The sequence below is a fragment of the Equus przewalskii genome, chromosome 3 (genome assembly GCF_037783145.1).
Source record: "Equus przewalskii isolate Varuska chromosome 3, EquPr2, whole genome shotgun sequence".
Taxonomy (NCBI): domain Eukaryota; kingdom Metazoa; phylum Chordata; class Mammalia; order Perissodactyla; family Equidae; genus Equus; species Equus przewalskii.
The window spans coordinates 35,922,557-35,943,832 of record NC_091833.1 but is presented as its reverse complement, the minus strand read 5'-3'; the positions used below and the strand labels follow the sequence as shown (position 1 = coordinate 35,943,832).

The 21,276-nt window shown below is 53.2% G+C and overlaps 2 protein-coding genes across 4 annotated transcripts; one reads left to right on the top strand and one right to left on the bottom strand.

The window, feature by feature from the left end:
- Positions 1-422: 422 nt before the first annotated feature.
- Positions 423-10,947, bottom strand: SPATA33 (spermatogenesis associated 33). 3 transcript variants are annotated; one of them, XM_070614085.1, is made up of 3 exons: positions 10,737-10,947; positions 10,135-10,305; positions 423-1,531 (listed from the first exon to the last, which is right to left on the bottom strand). In XM_070614085.1, the coding sequence occupies exons 1-3, from the start codon at positions 10,930-10,932 to the stop codon at positions 1,287-1,289; spliced, it is 612 nt and encodes a 203-aa protein (XP_070470186.1). In that variant the 5' UTR covers positions 10,933-10,947; the 3' UTR covers positions 423-1,286. The 3 variants fall into 3 exon arrangements, with proteins under 3 accessions (XP_070470186.1, XP_070470187.1, XP_070470188.1); XM_070614086.1 differs by having other exon boundaries at positions 10,658-10,775; XM_070614087.1 differs by lacking the exons at positions 10,135-10,305; positions 10,737-10,947 and adding an exon at positions 10,343-10,628.
- Positions 10,826-20,193, top strand: CHMP1A (charged multivesicular body protein 1A). The gene is made up of 7 exons (XM_008535645.2): positions 10,826-10,937; positions 12,772-12,791; positions 15,797-15,874; positions 16,745-16,891; positions 17,311-17,439; positions 17,812-17,999; positions 18,554-20,193. Exons 1-7 carry the CDS (start codon positions 10,931-10,933, stop codon positions 18,573-18,575), a joined length of 591 nt encoding a protein of 196 aa, XP_008533867.1. The 5' UTR covers positions 10,826-10,930; the 3' UTR covers positions 18,576-20,193.
- The last annotated feature ends 1,083 nt before the right edge of the window (positions 20,194-21,276 follow it).

Sequence of the window (21,276 nt, the reverse complement as noted above, 5' to 3'; positions counted from 1 at the left end):
TAATGAGTCGAGTCATTTAATTTAAACTAATTGTCATATTCAGTTCTTTCTAGTCCTTTTTAAATTCATTCATAAGCTGAACTTCTAGTTAATAATGAGATTAGAATTAGTGCCGTGGTAAGTATAATTTTTAGATTGTTTGAGATATTCAGGGCAAGGGTAGGAGAAGAGCAATTTCTAGGCCAAATAATAGAAATGTAATGGCCACTACAAATTTTATGGAAAAGGGTAGGCGTGCTGACCCTATGGGGTCAAATTCACATTTGTATGGGTTTGATTTTTCCGTATAAATACTTAGTTGTGGCAGTCAGAATGCATTAATAAATGTATTGAATAAATACTAGTGATGCTATTAATGTGTTAGTAAACAACGTCAATATGAAATGTACTGTTCTTTCTGAAGTTATACCAAAACTAATTGATTGGAAATCAGCTGCACTATTTAATACTAAAAGAAAGGATCCTCATCAATAGATAGAAACATGGAGACCATGTGTAAAGCCTGCTGTGCATTCTAGAACTAAGGAGCTAACACATACTGTCACCAGCCTAGACGTATGAGACCAGACAGGGCAGGGCATCCTCTCCAGCCACCCCAGAAGAGAGTGGAGCCTGACCTGAGGGCTGCTGGTGAGGGTGAAACAGCCAGGGTGGGGGTCCCCTGAATGTCCCCTCACCAGTGGAAGCCCTCATCCACAGCCAGAAAAACAGGAAGGTGTCAGTTCAGCTCTCCTTCCAGGGCAGCTCTGACAAGGCCACTTCCACAGTTCAAGGTGCCATGGCTGCCCCCACTCCACATTCTTCTTCTGGATCCTTTAATACCCTGGATCAGGTTACAGTCACACGAGGAGCCCTTGGGCCCTCCAAGGCAACTACACTCTTGCCTGTTCTGGGATGTGACACCGTAAAGTTTAGTCCTCAGAGTCCAACCTTTTTTCCAAGTGTGGGGGACACTGCATTCACTGTAACCACCAAGTACTTACACCACGCTCCCTCAGAAGCGGAAGGGAAGGATTCTAACTGCCACGAGAGTCCGAGCAAGAGATGCCACCTGCCATCTGTTGATCACTGTGCACAACCAGCCAGGTCCAACAGGTGTATACGGATTTATCCATTTATTACCACAAAGTCCACTCTGAGCCAGAGTCACTCTTGCCCTCTGCCAAACTGCCAGCTGCTCTGGGGAGGTGTGACCAAAGTGGTCACTGAGGGGAACCTCGTATACTGAAGGGGCACCTGCAGCTTCCCACAGGGCAGGGTGACCCTTCTGCCATCATCGCTGAGACTCAGCATAGTGACTCACGACAGCGATTTGGGGCGCCTGTTTCTTCTTTGATCTGTGGACCGTAGGCATCTACTGTACTGGGGTTCCTGTGTCGGTGGTAGGGGCCCCAGTCTGCCCGCTCCTGGATAGTTGTCTGCTCTTCACTTCTGATGGAACTGTAGCTGATGAGAGTCTCTTTTGAGGCTCTGGTGATGACAATCTGTGGAACGGCAACCTGCTTCCTGCTCGACTTCACATCAGGTGTCTCTAGAAGGAAGAAAACATCCAAGTATTTAATAAGTCTGTGGAAAAGTTCTTCCATAAAGCAGACAATTTCTGTGTGAGGGCCGGAGCAAAGGAATTAGATTCATGGTTCAGGAAAAGAAACAGGTGAGGTTGAAGGCAGCCACAACCGTGTGTGAGCATGAGCATTCCAGAGCTTAAACAAGCTGACCACTCAGCTACGAGAGTGGAGGCCCTAGAGGTCCTCTTTCAAGGAAGAAAACAGAAGAGACACTTCCACCATCCACCAGGGAGAGACTGAGCTGCCAGCTCAGGTGACAGATGTTGGAAGGAGAGAGGAATGCAGGAGACAGAAGGCAAAATGGCAGGGCCTGCCCCAGAGGCGAAGGTTCCCACGTAGTTTCCAAAGGATCCTAACCTGGTAAAAGCTCTCTGTACAGAACTTTATCCATTGGAATCCTGTAGAAAATGACATTTCTGAGGTTGGCCACAACATTTTCTTAAACTCGTTAAGGTTACAAAGAATGCACAGGACTTGTGAAACGCTGAGTTTGTCAAACATTACACAACACAAAGGCAGAAGCTCCTCCGCGGCCTCATCTCCCAGCCTGCTGCCCAGGCTGACAAGCTTGAAGCACACCCTCTCAGCCTCTGGTTAAAGCACTACAAAGAGAGGGCGCGCTCTCTGCACATGTGTACGTAAACAGAGTTGGAATACTCCTGTCATCACATACTTGTTAGAAAAACACGATTACGCTGGTCCTATTGCAGCATGCTTTGTTCCCCACTTCATATCTCATGAACCTGGCCACATGGGGGGACGAATAGTAGTTGCCTGTTCTGTGCCAGATGTTGTTCTGAGCTAGAATAGTGACAGTAACAACCCACAACAGCTTCTGAAGTCTGTCCTCTTACGACCTGCGTTTGACCTGCGTTTTACAGACAAAAGAACTGAGGCACAGAGAGGTTAAGTCACCTGCCGAAGGCTGGGGGCAGAGGGAGATGCTGGGGTCCAGAGCCCCCCTCAACCTTCAGTGCTGCATCCACAGCCTCAATTGCCAAATGACCTATGGCCAGCACTGGGCACTGAGAGTATTCTTTTTTTGTCATTAAGCCAAAAACTGCTTTTTATCATATTATGCATTTAATATAAATTGGGGCGTTCGGTTTTTTCACATTGATTTATACAAGCTTTTTATATATTAAGACTACTTAAAATGTTATGAATATTAATTAAAAAATAATACATGATTAAAAATTGCATACGGAGTGATTTTCTTCTTCCAGACATGTCACGTGTGCACGCACACACCATCGGATGCACTTGGCTTCACTCTGTGGAAGGCTGTCTTGCAGCTGACCACGTGGCTTCGCTGAGCCTCACGTCTGCACACAGGTGCCGCCCCTCCTCTTCCATGGCAGCCTGTGTGCCACTGTCTGGGGGCCCACTGATTACGTACCCACCTCCCTTTGAGGAACATAATTTAGGTTATTTCCAGTTTTTATCTCCTTCAAACAATGCTGCAATGAACATTCTTGCATTTATGTATTTACACACTTTTGAGGGTTTACCTATTGGGTAAGTTACTAGAAGGAAAATTTTGGTAAATATTGTCAAATTATTTTCCATAAAGATATCAACTTATATTTCCACTAAGAGCCTATAAGCATGTTTCTCCACACCCTCCCCTGGTTCTTGTCAATTTTCTGAATCTTTTCCCATGCCATAGTGAACATGGGAGAGCTGACCCCGCCCCCGCACGGGTCACCGTCGACTCCTCTGAAGCTTTGCCCTCAGCACGGGCAGGGTGAGCACCTTGTCCCTCATTCATGGGCCAGCGATATTTATTGCTGTGGATGCATGTCACACTCTTTCCTCATTTTCTACTTTCACCTTTGTATGTGTGTGAGAGCGCTTTTTGTATATTTAGGAGATTCACACTTAGTGATTTGTGTTGCAAATAGTCCCCTGGCTTTTTAGCTTCCCTTTGTTGCTTTTTGCAGCAGTCAGATTCATCAGTCCTTTCCTCATGGCTTTTTTAAAAAAATTTTATTTATTTCTTTTTGAGGAAGATTAGCCCTGAGCTAACATCTGCTGCCAATCCTCCTCTTTTTGCTGAGGAAGACTGGCCCTGAGCTAACATCCATGCCCATCTTCCTCTGCTTTATACGTGGGATGCCTGCCACAGCATGGTGCCAAGTGGTGCCATGTCCACACCCGGGATCTGAACAGGCAAACCCTGGGCCACCGAGAATCGGAACGTGCAAACTTAACCGCTGCGCCACCAGGCCAGCCCCCCTCATGGCTTTCAGAGTTTCTCAGACTAAAAAAAGGCATTCCCTACCCCAGACTTATAAAAACATTTATTCATTCTCATTCACATTTTCTGTTTAGCCTTTTGACTCGTAGAATTTTTTGAGAAGTGACTGAGGTAAAAATAATGAAGCCCTGTGTTTTCTCGATCGTCTAGTGCATTGTCCCAGGCCAGTGAGCGCTCTCTCCGTCTCTCCCCGTCTTTGACACCACAGCTTTACATGAATCCCACGTGAACAGGAGGCACTCTGGATGACACGCCTCACGTCAGAGAACTCAATCCCTCCCACACCTCTGCTCTTGCAGGTGCTTCCTGCAATTCTTACATTTTTATTCTCCTGGGTGAACTTTAGAATAATTTGGTCCTGTTCCCAAAAAGACCTGCGGTGTTTTAATAGGGGTCACGGTTATTTTAAAGATAAAGGGACGATGAACATCTTTACATTATTGAGGCTTTCTAGTCCAAAACAGGACTTCTTTTATCTTCCTCAGAGTTTTAAAGCTTCTTCGTTTAGAAACATGAATCTTCGTAGGGTTCTTGGTACGCCCTACTTTTACTGGTGTTCAATTACTGCCTAACAAATTGCCACACGTTTAGCGGCTAACTTAAAACAGCGCATAACATTTATCATCTCAGCTCCCACAGGTCCTGAGTCCTGGCCAGAACCCAGCTGTCCGCGGGGCTGCAGCCCCATCTGGACCTGGGGGCTTCCAAACTCTCCAGTTATAGGGAGAATTCAGTTCTTCGTGGGTCAAGGCCGGGAGCCCCCCTTTTCTTGCTGGCTGTCACGGGGGGTCTCTTGCGGCTCCTCTCACAACATGGTACTTTACTTTTTAAAAAATTTTTGAGATATAAGTGACATGGTAGCTTACTTCTTCATAGCCACCCCTCTGACACTTCTACCTTTTTTAAAAGGATTCTTTGATTAGGTCAGGTTCAGCCAGGATAATCCCCATTTTGATTAAGTCAAAACCAGAGGATGAATGGCCTGATAACAGAAACGACGTCCATCTGGCTCACGGCTCCGCCCGCCCTCACGGGGAGGGGATTGCACAGGGCCTGCTCTCTGGGACAGATGGGGCCTCAGATCCTGCCTCCCACATTACCCGACCGCCTTCAAGAAGGAGTCTGACCTCCACTAACGACGTGTCAGAGCGTGATCTATCTCTCATTGGCCTCTCATGTGTGTTGCAAATATATTTTGAGCTTATCATTTGTTTTACATTTGTTTATAGAGGACTTGGAGAAATATTTTACATTTTAGTGTCATCAAATCCTTCACTATTTCTTTGTAATGTCTTTGCTTTGAGGCTTAGAAAGATGTTCCTCATTGAAGAATCAGATTAAAATTTACATCTTATTTTCTGTAGTCGATTTTTGCATTCAGACTTATCCATCTGGAATTTATCTGAGCACACAGGAGGTTACAGTCCAACTTATGTTTTTCATTAAAATGTTAAGTAATTTTCCTAGCATGATTTATTGTATAATCCTTCCTTTTCCACTTACTTTTGGTGCCAATTTTATCATGCACTAAAATAAATATATACACAGACACACACATACATACATAGTAGGGACTTATTCTGTCCATATTTCCTATTTCACTGATCAGCTACTCTTTTACTGGAACTACATTATTTTAATTATAATTTTTTATATAGTTTTCAACTTTTTATTTTGAAATTATAAATTCTCAGAAATTTGCAAAAGTAGTACAGGGTGGTCCCATGTACCCTTCACCCAGTTCCCCCAGTGGTAACATCTCACATAACTACAGTAAAATAGCAAAACCACGACACTGGCTTTGGTACAGTGTGTTTTCTGTGCCATTTTATCACATGTAACCACCACCAAGATCAAGCTCCAGAACTGTTCCATGCCCACAAGGCCTCTGTGCTGCCCCTGGCTAGTCAGCCCCTTCCCCACAGCCACGCTCCGCCACCCTAAGCTCTGGCAGCCACTAGTCTCTTCTCCATCTCTCTAATTTTGTCATTTTGAGAACATCATGTAAATGGAATCACACAATATGTGGCCTTTTGAAATTGGCTCTTTTCCCTCAGCATATTTTTTAATAGCTGTTAAATGTTCCTTAAGTTTTTCTTCTTTTTCAAACATTTCTTGCAATTATGCATACTCTACCTTCAAAAAAAAACTTACAGAAATATTTCACACATATGAAAATAGAATAATGAGTACCCACAGGTGCATCACCTAATTTCTATTTTGTCACCTTGTTTTATCTTTTTTTACTGAGGTTTTTTTTTCCTGGGTATTTTCCAGCAAATCCCAGATATATAATTTTACCCATCAATAATGCAGTATATCTCTATCAGTAAGGATTTTTTTTGGCATAACCACAATAGCACTGTCACTTGGATGAAAATTATCATTGATTCTTTATTACCATCTCATACCCAGTTTGATCATCTCCAGAACGACTTAGCCCAGGTCCAACACTGCATTTGGTTCACGGGTCTCAAGTCTCCTATGACAGTCCTCTCTGCGATGGACTGTTTGTGTCCCCTCAAATTCACCTGTTGAGGGCCTAGTCCCCAGTGTGATGGTATTTGGAGGTGGGGCTTTTGAGAAGTAGGTTTAGATGGGGTCATGAAGGGGGAGACCTCACGATGGGATTCTTGTGCTCTTGTAAGAGGAGGAGACCAGAGCTCTCGTTCTCTGGCCATGTGGGGACACAGCAACGAGACGCCTATCTGCAGGCCAGGAAGGGGTCCTTACAGGAACCAGGTCAGCGGCACTCAGATCATGGGACTCCCAGCCTCCAGAATCATGAGAAACGTCTGTTGTTTAAGCCTCCCAATCTGCGGTATTTTGTTATAGCCGTCCAAACAGACTGAGGCGCCCTTCTTTTTTTCATGTCATTTATTTGTAGAAAAATCGGGGTCATTTTTTCAGTAGAATTTCCAGCATTTTGGAATTGGCTGATTGCAAGTTTGTGGTGTGTTAATCTCTATAATGTGTGTATGTTTGTGGATTTTGTAGTGCAAAATTTTAAGCATATCCAGAAGCAGTGAGAATAGTACACTATACCCCAACACACAGCTGCCACAGTTCTAAACTCGCAAACTTCGCCCTGCCCCAGCACCCCTGGTCACTCCTACCAGGTAGCAGCTCACTCCAAACCTCAGCAGCTGAAAGCGACCACTGCATCTCCTCACGGTTTCACAGGTCAGGAATTCAGCACAGGTTCTATGGGCAGCTCCCATCTGTGGACCCCAGGTGGCTGCCGTCATCTGAAGGCTCAACGGGGCTGGACATGCACGACGGCCACTCATAGGGCTGGGGAGTGATGCTGGCTGCTACACGCTGGGTGCTGGCTCAGCCGGGAAGACTCAAAGGTAGGGGCTGGAGTCACCCAAAGGCTTGTTCACTCACAAGTCTGGCCAGGGCAGGAAGGGCCCAGAGACCAGGACTGCTGACTGCAGCGCCCCACAGCATGGTGGCCTAGGGGTCCAAGCACCAGCCAGCATTCCAGTGAGCAAGGCAAGACTGCAGCACCTTTCATGGCCCAGCCTCAGAAGTCACTCCTGCCACATTCTATTGCTTACAAGAGAATGTCAAGCTTGCAGAGATTTAAGGAGAGGGAACACCCCCCCCCAAGTGGGAGGAGCATCAAGGTCACACCATAGAACACGTGGGAGAGAGGAGTTGTGGCCATCTTTGGAAAACACCGTCATCCACGTGTACACTCCTTCACTTTGCATCAAATCCCAGACACGGTCTCCATTCACCACATCCATTTGTACTTAAATATTTTGGGTGCAGCTCAAAGAGACAAGGACTCGTGTATATTCCATGTTTTTAGAGGCATAATTCACACAAGGTAAAATACACAGTTTTTAAGAGTTCAGCTAGATGAGTTTCCACAACTGTACATATCTATGTAATCACCCAAACAAGATGCAGAACTCTCCATCACCCTACAAGGTCCCCACAGGCCCCTTTCCAGTCGGCGAGCCTCCCCTACCCCAGCAATCACTTTCTGATTTCTATCCCACAAGAGTAAAACCAACTTTTAATAATTTTATAATACACAGTATTTTTGGCTTGTTTGGAACTCTCCACTTCTCCAAGGCTTTTATGGTATTAGGTTAATTTAAAGAAACTTTGACTTCCAAAAGTTCTAACTTTTCCAAATCTAATAGGGAAATTCCTCAGCTTTAAAACATGACTGAGAGAGAAGATGCGCTTCCCTGGTTGAGATGTTCTTCCGGGCAGGCCACATGTGCGTCTGCTCTTCTGAGCCCTGCATGCTGCTCTCTGGAAGGCCACCCGGCCCAGCTGCTCGCCTCCGCCACCGAGTCGCCCCTGCTTTACCCATCTCCCTGCAGCACTCAACACTGAGGACCAGTGCTCTTCCTTTCTTTTTTAGCAGCTTTATTGCTGTTACATACCATAAAATTCGCCTGTTTAAAGCATACAATTCAATGACTTTTGGTAAACTTTCAGAGTTGGACAACCATGGATCCACTTTTAAGAACATTTCCATCACCCTCAAAAGACCCCTTTGCCCATTTGCTGCCAATCCCCACTCCTAGCCTTAGCCGCTTCCCTCTCTATGAACCTGCCTTTTCTGGACACTTCATACAAACGGGATAATAATACATGTGGTCTCACATCTGGCTTCTTTCCCTCTATCGTGCTTTGGAGAATCCTTCAGTGTGCAGCAGGTGTCACTGGCTTGTTCCTTGTTATTGCTGAGATGTCTCATTACACAGAGAAACCACACTCTTCACTTCCTTTCTGGACACTCCATCCTCACTCTTGTTCTCTGGCCTGTCCCCTCCATATGCATCTTCTCTCGCCCCCTGAAATGAGGGTGTAACAGGCAGTTCCCTGCCCAGCCTTCCCTTGGTGGCAGAGGCCCAGCCCTGGAAGTTGCACGGTTGAGCTCATCCTGGAGAGGCTGGGCAGGTGAGGCCCACCGGGGGAAGGTTCTCTTTGCTGACATGAAGCACAGACTAGGCGCAGTTCTGTCTGGAGTGACCTAGAGCCGTCCAGCTCTCTGGGGACCGTGGATACTGCGAGTGGCAAAGTGCAGACACACAGTCCTTGATGTCGCTGCCGTGCTGCTGAGCAAACCACCGAGCGCCCTGCCTCTGACCCTTCTTTCCTTTGGCAGACAGTGAACATGTGGCAGTACAGCCGCGTCTGGGTGGCTTTTTGTGACTGGCCAAGCCTCCTGACAGACTGGTAGTATTCTCCAAACCTCCTCCCTGGGACTCCGGCCCTTCTTATGGTCTTCCACCCTCAAGTGAGGGTTCCTACATCAGGATTTGAAGTTCAGGCCTTGCCCCAAAGCCCAACACCCTCATTTCAAACTGCTTCCTGCCCTTGATGACCCCACAGGTGCCTCAGTCTGAACCTGGCAGGCCCAGCTCCTCTCTCCCTGCGGGCCAGCATTCCTCCTGTCCTCCTTCCTTGTGTGACCCACCAACCATTCATTCTCATGGTCCCTAAAGCCCACCTTCTTGGCTCCTCCCACTTCCCCCCACACCTCATAGACAGCAGGTTCTGCTGGTCTACCTCCTGGATCCTTTTGGAATTCCTATTTCCACTGCCTCATTAGTTCCCACTCAGTGACTGCAATGGGCCTCTGACAAGTCTCCTCACTGCCCAGATGGCATCTATTCTGGTGACAGAGAGACTTTTCCGAGGCACAAACCCCATCACACCTCATTTTAATTATTTAACAGTTCCATTTCCACAACCCACATGACAAAACTAATAAAAGACTTCATACTCTGGCTGCTTCTGTGGCCTCATCCCCTCCACCCACACGCGAAGGTCTGGCCTCACTGGGTGGTTATGAAGTGAATAAATGTGCCAAACTGTTTCACCCTCCTCCCACGAACGTTCTATTCCTGCCTCCACCCCTGCACCCAGGCAGAGAGCTCCCACAGCCCTTCTTACACATGACGACACTCCAGACAGGAGCAGACTCCCAAGGTTCCATTCCAGTCTGTGGAATGTTGAAGGAACCACAGTGGTGCCAAGAAACACCCAGTGCTCTGGGGTAACGTGGGTATGCCTTGTGTCCGGACACTGCCAAGCCCCTCTGGACCATCTGTTATCCATCTATTCCTTGGGAACTGACCTAAACCTTTACTGAACGTGTATTTCCCACCTAGAATCCTGGATACTCACCTGCTACATAAAGGTCCTAAAACCCGGTCCCTCGTAGGGCACGCCCCTGCTATTAGTGTCCCATCACTCAGGCTCCTGTTTCCCCCTTTCCCAAACTCCTGGAAGGTCCACTTCTCGGTTTCGCTCCTTCTGGGCGTGTCCTACCTTCGACTCCAGATGCAGAAGGCCGCTGCTGCTTGGCCGCCTCTTCCTCCTGATGGAAGCTCTCCACAGGCTGAGTGTCTGGAGGCTTCGCAGGCTCTCGGGAAGGCCTGTCCGTAGACCTGCCCCTAGCCTTTGGGACTGAATAGGTGCACCCCTTCTTTTGTTCCTCACCTGCAACGTAGGATAACTAATCAGACCCGTAATTTACCGAATTTAGGGCAATGGATCCCACCATCCTTCGGTCGCCTGCTTTGGTCCAGACTGAGATAAGACAGCCTGCAAGACTTGGGTCGCTCCGTCTCCCTAAACACGGCTATTTCCGTGGAGGAAGATTCGAGAGGCACGGTCATCAGGAAGGACCCAGGCGCAGGGGGGGATGGCGGGGTGGGGCGCCCAAGAGACAGGCCCCTCGGGGCGGACCCGCTGGCCCTTGGACGCACTCCCAGCCCCGCGCCCGCCGCGGCCACCGGGCCTCGCCCCGGGCGGGGCCGCGCCAGGGAGACGGGGGGCGGCGGCCCTTTACCTTTCCCGGGTTTACGTTTGCTTTTGGAAAGGCCCATAGGCGAGCCACCCCGCCCTGCGGGCGCGGCCGATTGACTCACAGACGGCCGCTGACGCGCGGGTCTCCACGGCAACGCCTCGCCCGCGGGACAGCTGTCCTCTCGCGAGAGGGCAGGAGCCGGAAGTGAGGGGCGACCCCGGAAGTTCCCGCCCCGCAGAGCTGGTCGGGGCGATCGACGCCGCGGGGAGATCGCGTTCCTCCGTTTCTCCGTGGGCCGCCGCTGCCGGACTGGCCATGGACGGTGAGAGCAGCTGCCCTCCGGGGCCACGCGGGGCGAGGCCGCTTCTCCCGCGGGCGGGGCTCCAGGCCCGACCCCGGACGCCGATCCCCGACCCCAGACCTGGACTCCGGTCCCCAGACCCTGACCTCCTTCCCCAACCCCCACCCCCAACTCCGGTACTCGCAAGGGACATTGGCCTTTGAGGCCCTGAGATGTCAGGTCAGAGGGCACCGGAAAAGGAGACAGTTGGCACCACTGTCCCCGGAACACCACTAAGAGCAGTGGGAAGAGCTCAGGCAGAAAGCACTCACTACGTGCCAGGCACGGTTTGAGATGGAGCTTTATGCCCCCTGCTGCAGATGGGGTCACAGAGGGGCAGAGGAAGCCTGTGCAGGACACGCCCCGGGCGGTCTGGCTCCTGGTCCTGGCTCCCGCTGCCTGCAGCACCTCCTCGGGGCCCACTCTGCCGGCTCTGTGCTCAGGGATGCCAAAGAACAGGAAGAATCAGTGATAGAGTGAAGCCACGTACGCTTGCTAGGCTGTTAAGGGCTGGTGTGATGGAGACGTGGTGAAAATCACTGAGTCGTGGAAAGCTGCACAGCCATGTCATTGTCATGAGGGGAATTCTATACAAACCACCTCAGAGAGGTGAGCAGCATCGCTTCCTCCGTCACCCCCACACAAATGTTGGTTTTTGCTCCACAATCCACTCAGCTTTCAAGGGCATTTCTTCTGCCCATGTCACTTTTCTCCAGGGTTAGTTTTGCCTTGGCAAACCCTGCTCTTCAGATCCTGTTCCTACCACTCACATCTAGATGAGAAAGCAGTGAGGGGGGTGGGGGGTAGAGGGCGACTCAGGTCACACACTGAGTGCAAGGGCCCGGCCACACCCAGGCCAGCCTTGTTTTCCCTGCAGTCGGCACCCTGCCTGCCACCTGTGTCAGGTTAGCTCTGTTTTCCGGAGTCATGGCTGGCAACTTCGCCTTCACGGTGCCTGCAGTGGTCGATGGTGGAGGCGCGGAGCTTATCTGAAGAGTGGGCTGGGCTCTGAGCCCGGAGCCTTGATTTGCGTTTGTCAACACCCAGCACCCCATTCTGGTTACAGGATTTGTTTCTCATTCTGGGCTAGGGTGGTAAACCCTGTCAGGAATCATTCTCCAAATTTAGAAATCGAATGAATTGAGATAGTTTTGAGATGCACCTGAATCTGCCCAGCTCTTGCTTGTGGTGAGTAGTAAGCTCGATGTCAGAGGAATTAGCCACTGGTACACTCAGGTCTCTTTGGTTCCTCGCGTGTGGATAGGGAGGCGCCTGAGCCTGATTCAGTGGCTCAGAAGTGGCAGCTGGGTGGGTCATTTCTGTCTGTGGGCCACCTTTTGACAGTGTAAGAGTCATCACTCTGCTATTTATATCCGTTTACTTTTGGAGAGAAAGAGTATGTGAAAAATAGCCTGTCAAGTACTGAGCCTCATTAAATTGGGAAGGACTCCCAATGGTCCTTCCTAAAGTTGCCTTAATTACAAACTGCCATCTTGTGTTTTCCCCGTGGGCCGTGCACTGCATCCCAGACCTCATTTGCCCGCACACTAATCCTTGAGGTCTGCTCATGCTGTCCTGGTGTTGCCTGTGAGGGATCAGAGGTGCAGGAGCTCTGTGTTTGCCCAAGCCCTGTGGCTCACAGGAGCAGAGCTGGTGCACTGGTCCTGTGTGGAGGGGGCTTCCAGGCAGGCCCCAGTCAGTGCCATCCGTGCTTGCATTCTGTCCAGCTCTTCATGTCTAGGGGAGTCTTAGTGACCCCATCTGCTTGTTAGAAGTGCATTTCTTTAAATCCTCAAACCATCTCCTCTCTTTGCAGATACCCTGTTCCAGTTGAAGGTATGTATCACGTGACCGGTCACCCCAACCCTGTCTTGCTGGTTAGCGAATGGGGACACATGGTGTAAGTCACACTCAGAGGGACAAATTATAAATTGGGTGGTCTCTGCACAGTGCTCAGCCTGACTGACGACAAAAGGGGGTTATTAAGTTGGCTTGATGGCGTATTAACTCTTTCCTTGTCTCGGGCTGAGTGGAAGCAGGTTGCTTGGGCTCTTCCATGCCAGAGGGAGGGTGTTATCTTTAAGAAACACAGCGGGGCTGGCCCCATGGGGTAGTGGTAAGGTCGCACACTCTGCTTCAGCGACCCAAGTTTGATTCCCAGGTGCAGACCTACACTGCTCGTGGGCAGCCATGCTATCGGTGGCAACCCACATAGAAAATAGAGGAAGACTGGTACAGACATTAGCTCAGTGACAGTCTTCTTCAGCAAAAAAAAAGAAAGAAAGAAAGAAAAAAGAAAAGGAAGATTGACAATGGATGTTAGCTCAGGGTGAATCTTCCTCAGCAAAAGAAAAAAAAGAACACAGTTTGGGTATTGGGTGCACCCTTCGATGCTCCACTAGGCATTTAAACCTGTGGCTCAGAGCCTCTGTAAGCACACTGCAGGAGTGTTCCGGGCAGCTGAGCGTTCCTCCTGTCTGGAGTGGCGTGTGCACTTCTGATTAATCCAGGGTAGGCTTCTGCCACGTTTCCCTTAAATGCCCTCACCCATGGTTAGTTCTGAAAGTCTGGGCAGGAGTGATACACGCAGGCCACCACTGTAGCTCGTCACACTGGCTTTGCCACAGACGGGAGGGCAGGGAACACTGAGGCCTCGGGCGCTCTGTTCAGCAGACTCGCGTGGAAGGGGCTATGTTGGGTGCTCAGAGTCAGAAAATCTAGATGTTCCTTCCATGAACGTAGGAGTGTGAGGGAGGCAGACAGGAAACCCTTTCTCTAGAACAGAGTCCCACGTGCCTGGGGGAAGCCGGGGCTGTGGAGGGGCCGAGGGGCGGCACGTCCTCCCAGGTGGTGGGTGTTGCAGGCTGAGGGGACGCCGCCAGTGGGGCCAGAGTTCGGAAGCCAGGTGGGCCTCCGGAGGTTGCTCCTTCCCTCGGCTCCTCGGAGCATTCTGCCCACCAGCCTCCTGGTCAAGTGAGGTCTGTTTTAGGGGCTCTTGTGGTCCACTCTGGCCAGGGCTGGGCTGGGCTGGGCCCTCCAGGAGGGAGAAACTCTGTGAACCATGCTGTCGAGGTAGGAGGTTGGGTGTTCGGGGGTCCCTGCTGCTGCTGGCAGGTGGATCCTGGGGCATCTGCTGAGGAGTGGGCTTCGTTTAAAGGCAGTGGGAGCTGCTGGAAGCTTCTGTGTGAAGGGGGAAGGTGGCCAGATGTGTCCTTTAGGCCCTCTGTGGGCCGTGGAGGGAGGGCCAAGACTAGGAACAGGTAGGCCTGTGAGAGTCCAGCAGGCAGGGAGTGAGGCGAGGGTGGACGTGGCATGAGTCAGAAGGACAGAGCGGGCCACTGAGCGTCAGGAGAAAGGGGCAGGGCTGGGGGTGGAGGACGGGGAGAAAGCCTGGGCTTCCGCCTGGGTGGACGGGGTGCCTGCTGAACGTCCTGTGTGGGTGGGGGGCCCTGGTTCTGCAGCGCAACCAGGATTTGGGCTGCAGACACACAGAGCTGCGGGGGGGCATGCTGAACGCTGTAGCCAGGAGTGTGGTCGCTGGGTGCTGCCCCATCACAGCCGCATCCAGCATTTGGAGCATGGGTAGTACGACTAAGGAACTGAATTTTTATTTTTAATTAATTTGGGGTAATTTAAATAGCCACATGTGGTGAGTGGCTACTGCACTGGACCGTGCGGGTTTAAAGAGGTGGAAGGAGGGAAGAACGTCAGCATCAGGGGCAGCGGACGCTGATGTGAGCTGCCTGAGGAGCAAGGCTGACGTTTAGGAGCTGATGGCAGCCTCTGGTCCGGCTGCCTTCTTGTTGTCTGCGCATTTCAGGGCTGAAGGGCAGAGGCAGGCGAGAAGGAGGGGGTCAAGGCCGTGGGGTTGCATGATGCTCCTGACACCTGTGGTGGTTTCTCCTCTGCTCCCAGCTGCTGACCAGGGGGCAGAGAAGCTGGTGCAGGACGATTCAAGGTCGGTGGAAGGAGGGCTTCCAGGGGGCTGAGGCCCCCAGGAGCTTGGGCAAGGGGCCGAGGCCCGGGCTGTGCGGAAGGAAGGCGGGTCGGGGGCAGAGCTGCGAAGATGGGATAGTGGTGGTGGGAAGAGAATTCTCTCTAAAGAGGGCCACCCTCAGGGTATGGCGATGTCCGCCCTTCTGACAGACTTACAGGCTGAGGTGTGTTTCACATAAACCTCGGGCTAACTCACCTAGGTGACCCAGTCTGTGATGTTGCTGGGACAGAAGTGACCAGTGGGAAGACGCCCACGAGATGGCAGTATGTGTGAGAGGGGCTCAGGGCCAGGCAGCCCACTCTCAACCCACTCCATCCAGGTGGTGGGGGCCTGCGCCAAGCCCTCACGCAGCCGACCCGTCATCCTGGTCCTGGACTTGGACCAGGGCTGCAGAGGCCCGGGGAAACAAGATGTGGTTTCCTGTAGGGTCAACAGTTGGGTGTCAGGAAGCTGCCTGCGTGGCCTGGCAGCTCCTCACGAGCACAGATAACACTCGGAGGTGTATTTCCATCTGGAATTCTGTATTATTCCTCTGGGTAGCCTGAAGCAGGTTCTGTTGGGTTTTTTCCCTGAGTTGGAAATCCATCCGTGAACAGAAGTAGGGATTGTAGGAGTTGCCTTTTTAACTTTCTGCTCTGGGGGAGGGTTGGATTAGGATACTCTGGGAGAGGACAGACGTCTCAGAAAACCCTTCACAGCCTCTTCCCTGACAGCCTCCGAGAGCCTGCTGAGTTTTCCCTGGGCTCCTCTGCCTGGGGGCCAGGGCCTGGCAGAGTGTGGGGAGCAGGGAGCGGAGGCCGGGGGCTGGCTTCAAGTGTCTGACCCGCGTCCTATTTCTACTCAGTTCACGGCGAAGCAGCTGGAGAAGCTGGCCAAAAAAGCGGAGAAGGACGCCAAGGCGGAGCAGGCCAAAGTGAAGAAGGTGGGCCTGCGCTGGGCTCTCCCTCTCTGCCCGCCCTCTGCCAGTTCTGTCTCCCTGGGGTGTCTTCTCATGTGAGGTGCCCCCACGACTCACTCGTTCCTTCCGCATGAGGCCTGCAGCGTGTGCATCGAGGGTGTCCAGAGCAGGAAGATTACGCGCCGCTTTGTTCTTTTTCTTGAAATGTCCATGCCTTTTATTCTTTTCCAGTGTTCTGAGCTTGCTTTTTTTGCAAATTGCATGGCAAGTGGGCTTCCAGCTGTGCCTACCGTGACCCCATCACTTCGGCTCTCAGTCACCTCCTCCATGTGGTGGAGAGCAGGGCTGGGGGGGGGTCCCTGCCCACACGAGGCCTCTCCAGGGACGGGCTGCTCTCCCAGGGACTTTCTTAACCATGTCCGTGGGAGTGTTGGATTTTGGTGCCCCCTCACCCAGCCTGGGGCTCGCAGGGCACAAAGGGTGCTGGCAGCTGACCCTGGTCTGAGTCCTTCGTCTCCCGCCCACCGTGTGGTTCCTTTGGGATCAGCGTTGCCCTCTCTGGCTTTTATGAGCTGGTGTGAGATGGTTTGGGCAACTTGACACGAAGCTGCAGAGGGCTGAGCGCATCGTGGGGGTAGAGAGGCTGGGAGGGGTGGCCGTGTTTCCTGTTTGCCCCTCTGTAGGCTGGTCTGGTGGCTCTGCCCTGGGACACCCTCGCTCCTGAGCAGGCTCAGAGCCTGGGTGACTGCACGTCCGTGAAGCTCACAGACGTTTCTGATGAGAACACCTGCAGAGGGTCTTGAAACGGGAGCGGCCCCCACGCTAGCAGAGCAGGCAGAGCTTGCGCAGGCAGACAGCCAGGTCGTCCCAGCCGGTGTCTCCCCTCGGTTTCAGGCCCTGCAGCAGAAGAATGTGGAGTGTGCCCGCGTCTACGCTGAGAATGCCATCCGCAAGAAGAACGAAGGTGTGAACTGGCTCCGCATGGCATCCCGCGTGGACGCAGTGGCCTCCAAGGTGCAGACGGCTGTGACCATGAAAGGGGTGAGTGTTTAGGCCACGTGAGCCGCCTTCTGCTGGCAGGAGCAGGGGCTGGCTGGGGAGGGGGAATCCTGCCGACCCTTTGGTTCCGTGGTGGGGTTCCCTCCACACAGGAAGGCCGGTGCCGAAGGAGAAAACAACCCCCAAGATCCGTGGTGTCCTTGGACTTTTCTGAAGTGCTCGCGGGCTGGGTCTCCTTGTGTCTGTCCTTTGGTTGACAGCGTTTCCTGGGGACCTGCCAGGAGAGGGCCCGCGCATCCTAGAGGCCCAGCCTGCCTCGAGCGCGGCTCAGCTTGGCCCAGCCCGGGTCTTGCTGGCCCCGCGTGCCTGGACAGCAGAGGGCCAGCTCTCCTCGAGGGCACTCAGACGCCTGTCCCTGGGGGTGGTGTTCCTTCTTTTAGTCCTGTTTCCTCCTGTGCCAGGTGACCAAGAACATGGCGCAGGTGACCAAGGCCCTGGACAGGGCGCTGAGCAGCATGGACCTGCAGAAGGTCTCTGCGGTGATGGACAGGTTCGAGCAGCAGGTGCAGAACCTGGACGTGCATACATCGGTAGGTCGGCCCTTGATCCGGGCATGTGTTCCCTCCCCAGTGTCACCACGTGTCCTCTGTGCTGGGCCCCTGATTCCTTGCGGGGAGTCTGGACCAGCACACAGAGGTCAGCAGATGAGGGGGCCTGGGGCTGGGGTGTGGTGGCCAGGAAGGCTCTCTGTGCGGGCGACTCTGCATGACACCCAAGGGATGAGAGAGCTGGAGAAAGCAGTCAGGAGAGAGTGGAGCATGGAGAAGGCTGATGTGGGCGGAGGGAGCAGACAGGAAGTGTATCCAGACAGGGTGACCAGAACGGGGGCTGTGGGGCCCTCTTGAGGCTGTAGCGGGGGCTCCTGGGGCCTGGGCTCAACTGCCTCAAACATGACCCCCCAGGTGATGGAGGACTCCATGAGCTCGGCCACCACACTGACCACACCACAGGAGCAGGTGGACAGCCTCATTATGCAGATCGCCGAGGAGAATGGCCTAGAGGTGCTGGACCAGCTCAGCCGACTGCCTGAGGGCGCCTCCGCCGTGGGCGAGAGCTCTGTGCGCAGCCAGGAGGACCAGCTGTCTCGGAGGTGGGCCTGGCACCGGAAATGGCAGGTGGTGGACCCCTGCCATGATGCTGTGCTTGTGAGGGCCGGAGTGCATTCTGGGCTCCAGGCACCTCTGAGGCAAGGCTTGGACCGGGGAGCTCGGCTCAGATGCCCCACCCCCAGCACCCTCCAGGGGCCTGCACAGAGGGCGGCTCCGTCCCCAGTTCTTAAGTTTCAGTTGCATGCCTCCAGGCGCAGTAGCAGCTCACTCTGCCTGTCTGATGGCCTCTCCCCTGCTCCATGCTGTGCCTCAGCATGAGGCTCACACGCCCGTCCACAGCTCGCTTTAGAGAGGGGGTCTGCTCTTCCTGACAGAACAGAAACGAGGATGGAAGGGTGCCTGGCCGTTTTTGGAGCCCTTCACGTGCTATCTCGGGACAGCCTTGAAAAGCAGAAATTGAGAGGAAAAGACCATGGCCTGATGGATGGATGAGGGGCCCAGGGTGGCTCCCAGGGTGGCGTCTTGCACCTGAGTGCACCGTGGTTCAGAGACAGCCCTGGCCCTCGCCTCCCTCACCGGTATTGTTGATTTGCAGGTTGGCCGCCTTGAGGAACTAGCCGCGCCCGGCCGCAGTGCGCCGCCCCAGCCTCGATGCGCAGGAAGGGCCAGGAAGGAAGCCTCTCCCTCTGCACTGCGTCCTGCCTTTCTGCTGACCCTGCAGCAGCAGCCGTCAGCCCTCGCTGCACCCAGCCTCACCTGCCAGGCCTGGGAATTGTTCCTCTTCTTTTAGGGGGGCCGTGGGTCTATGTCCTGGTGAGTTTGCACCAACTTCTGGCTTCTGTGGGTAATTTCTGTGATTCTGGGCCGACCAGCTGGGGGATCTGCAGGCTCCCCTCATCCCCCACCCTCTGAGGAGTTGATGGGGCCTGGCCAGTGGACACCATGTGGATTGTGGGACCTTCACACTCCGCATGATGGCAGACATGCTACTGGTGGTCAGCCAGCAGGGTCAGGGCCCCTCCTGCCAGGCAGGGAGCAGGGAGCACTCCACCCCTCAGACAGACATGGCCCCAGTGGTACACTGAGGAGGTGCTGGGGGCCTTTGTGTGCTGAAGGATGTCCTTGAGGGCCACCCAGCAAACACTCCATCCTGGGGCCTTTATGGAACATCCCAGGGATGAGGTCTCGGCCACTCCAGCCGGGACCTGTGCTCCTGCCAACTGCCTGAGCCCCACTCGGGCTGCTGGGCTCTGAGTCCAGGCGTCCCCCCCCGGGGGTCTGCATCCTTGCTCCACTGCCACCTCTGGAGGGCTATGGGCCCCCTGGGGTATCCTGCGTGTATCCAGCAACCCAGAGTGTGCTGAGGCACCTCCCAGCCACGGAGTGGGCTGGCACAGTGGCATGCTTTCTCTGTCGCTGTCCCCTGTCGCTGTAACGAGTGCCTCCCCACGACTGGCCTCCCCTCCTGCCTTCTGGGCTCACGCCACTTGACCTCAGGAGCCAGGGCCAGTGCAGCAGTGCTTCGAGGAGCCCTCGGCTGCTGCTGCTGCGCAGAGGCTGGCCGCAGACTCCTCCTGACCGCCTGCTGGGACGGCCTGGGAGGGTCCTGGGACAGGCCACTGTCTGGTTTTTTCGATTCCTGAAGTTTACTTCATTTTCTTGAAGGTTCCAGGGCTTTTTATTTTCTGTTTTTGCCAAAATAGAAGGAGCAGGCAGCAGACTCAGAGCATTGGGTCTGAGCCCCTTCGGCGTGAGCTGGTGGGAACTGCGTGCTTGGTCCTGACCGTGGCCTGGCTCTGTGCACAGCTGACCACCACACGCAGCCCTCACAGAGGCCTCCACCAGCTGGCCTGTCCTCTCACCGACAGCTCTTGTGAACAGGAGCGCTGGGGACCTTTACCTTGACTTGCTCTGTCTGACTCTCCCGGCCTCCCTGTGCGCGATAGTCGTGCCAGGAGCAGCCGTGGGCCACGGGGCGAGGCCAGAGGGCAGGGTCAGGCACTGTCCAGCATTTCTTCCACCATGCCGACCTCACCTCCCTCCCTGGCTGGGGTCCCTTGGGGTGCCCACGTGCTGAAGGTTCAGAGAAGGTCCTGAGTATCCTCTCCCAAGGGGTGCAGAGCTCCACGGACATGCTGGGTGGGGGGCGGAGGCCGTGGCTCCTCAAAGGGCAGTGGGCATGTTTGCCCTTTTTCCTAAAATGCTGTTGTGAGTAAACAAGTTGATCCCTGAGAACTTTCTCCAGCTTTGTGTTACTGGTCTTGGGGGGCGCGGGGAGCCATGGGTGGGACCTGCAGGGTGGTTCGTCCGAGGCTGAGGAGGGGCATCTGGGGTAGGGGAGGCAGGTGGTGTGAGGAATGCAGAGTCTCAGGCCCCACCCACACAGATGGAATCAGAACCTGCAGTTTTAAATTCTCTCTAAGTTTTTACCTTGAAATGATTTTAAACTCACATAGAAGTTGCAAACAAAGGATGCGATCTCTGCATATTTCTGTCTGCCAGCTTCCTTCACATCAGCATCCTTGTTAACCACACACAACTGCTAAGCCAGCCAAGCGCCCGGTGGTACTGACTGGCCAGGCCCCCGCCCCCAGTCTGGTGGGCCTCCCGTTTCTTTGTCTTCATGACACAGAAGGCCTTGAGGCATGCTGGCCAGGTGATTTGCAGACTGACCTTCCACTCAGATTGGTGTGACGTTTGCACATGATGACATTGAGGACGGAGCTGTTGGCAAAGAACCCACAGATGTGGCATTGTGTCTTCAGTGTGTCACACCAGGTGTGCAGTGTCACTGTCACCTGGGACAAGTGGTGCCAGCCAGGCTTCTCCCTTGTAAAGTTACATTTTCTCCTGCATTGAGTATCTGCATTGAGTATATGTTCGAAGACTGCAAACCTCGTCATGCTTTGCCCTTGACATTCGTGTCCATTGATGAAATCTTCCTGGTGGCAGTATTCATGGAGATGCCTATTTGCAGTTCTGAGTTCCTTCTCTCCGCTTATTTATTCCATTATTTATATCAACATGGACCTGTAGGTGTTTACTTTATTCTCTGTGTACGTCAGAAGCTGCATCTGTGCGCCTCTGTGGGCACCAGGACCACAGGTTCACACTGCCAGTGAGGCTCGGTCTGGCCCTCCCCCTCCTCATTTCTAACGTATTTGACGGTGAAACCCGGCCATCACGTGCTCACTTCTTGGCTTGTTTGTCTTGTGCACAGTGGTCTCAGGATTGCTCACCGTACCCCTGTGAGAGCCCCTCACTGCCCAGAGGACAGTGTTTGTGGGCAGTCCTCCCAGTTTGTGGTCAGGTGCCCTG

Coding starts and splice junctions, on each gene's coding strand:
- CHMP1A (XM_008535645.2), top strand. Junction 12,792..15,796: donor ATACCCTGTTCCAGTTGAAG/GTATGTATCACG, acceptor ATTTCTACTCAG/TTCACGGCGAAGCAGCTGGA. Junction 16,892..17,310: donor CGGCTGTGACCATGAAAGGG/GTGAGTGTTTAG, acceptor CTCCTGTGCCAG/GTGACCAAGAACATGGCGCA.
- SPATA33 (XM_070614085.1), bottom strand. CDS start 10,932: ATGGCCAGTCCGGCAGCGGCGGCCCACGGAGAAACGGAGGAACGCGAT. Junction 10,306..10,736: donor CCGCGCGTCAGCGGCCGTCT/GTGAGTCAATCG, acceptor CCTACGTTGCAG/GTGAGGAACAAAAGAAGGGG. Junction 1,532..10,134: donor TTCTGCATCTGGAGTCGAAG/GTAGGACACGCC, acceptor TCTTCCTTCTAG/AGACACCTGATGTGAAGTCG.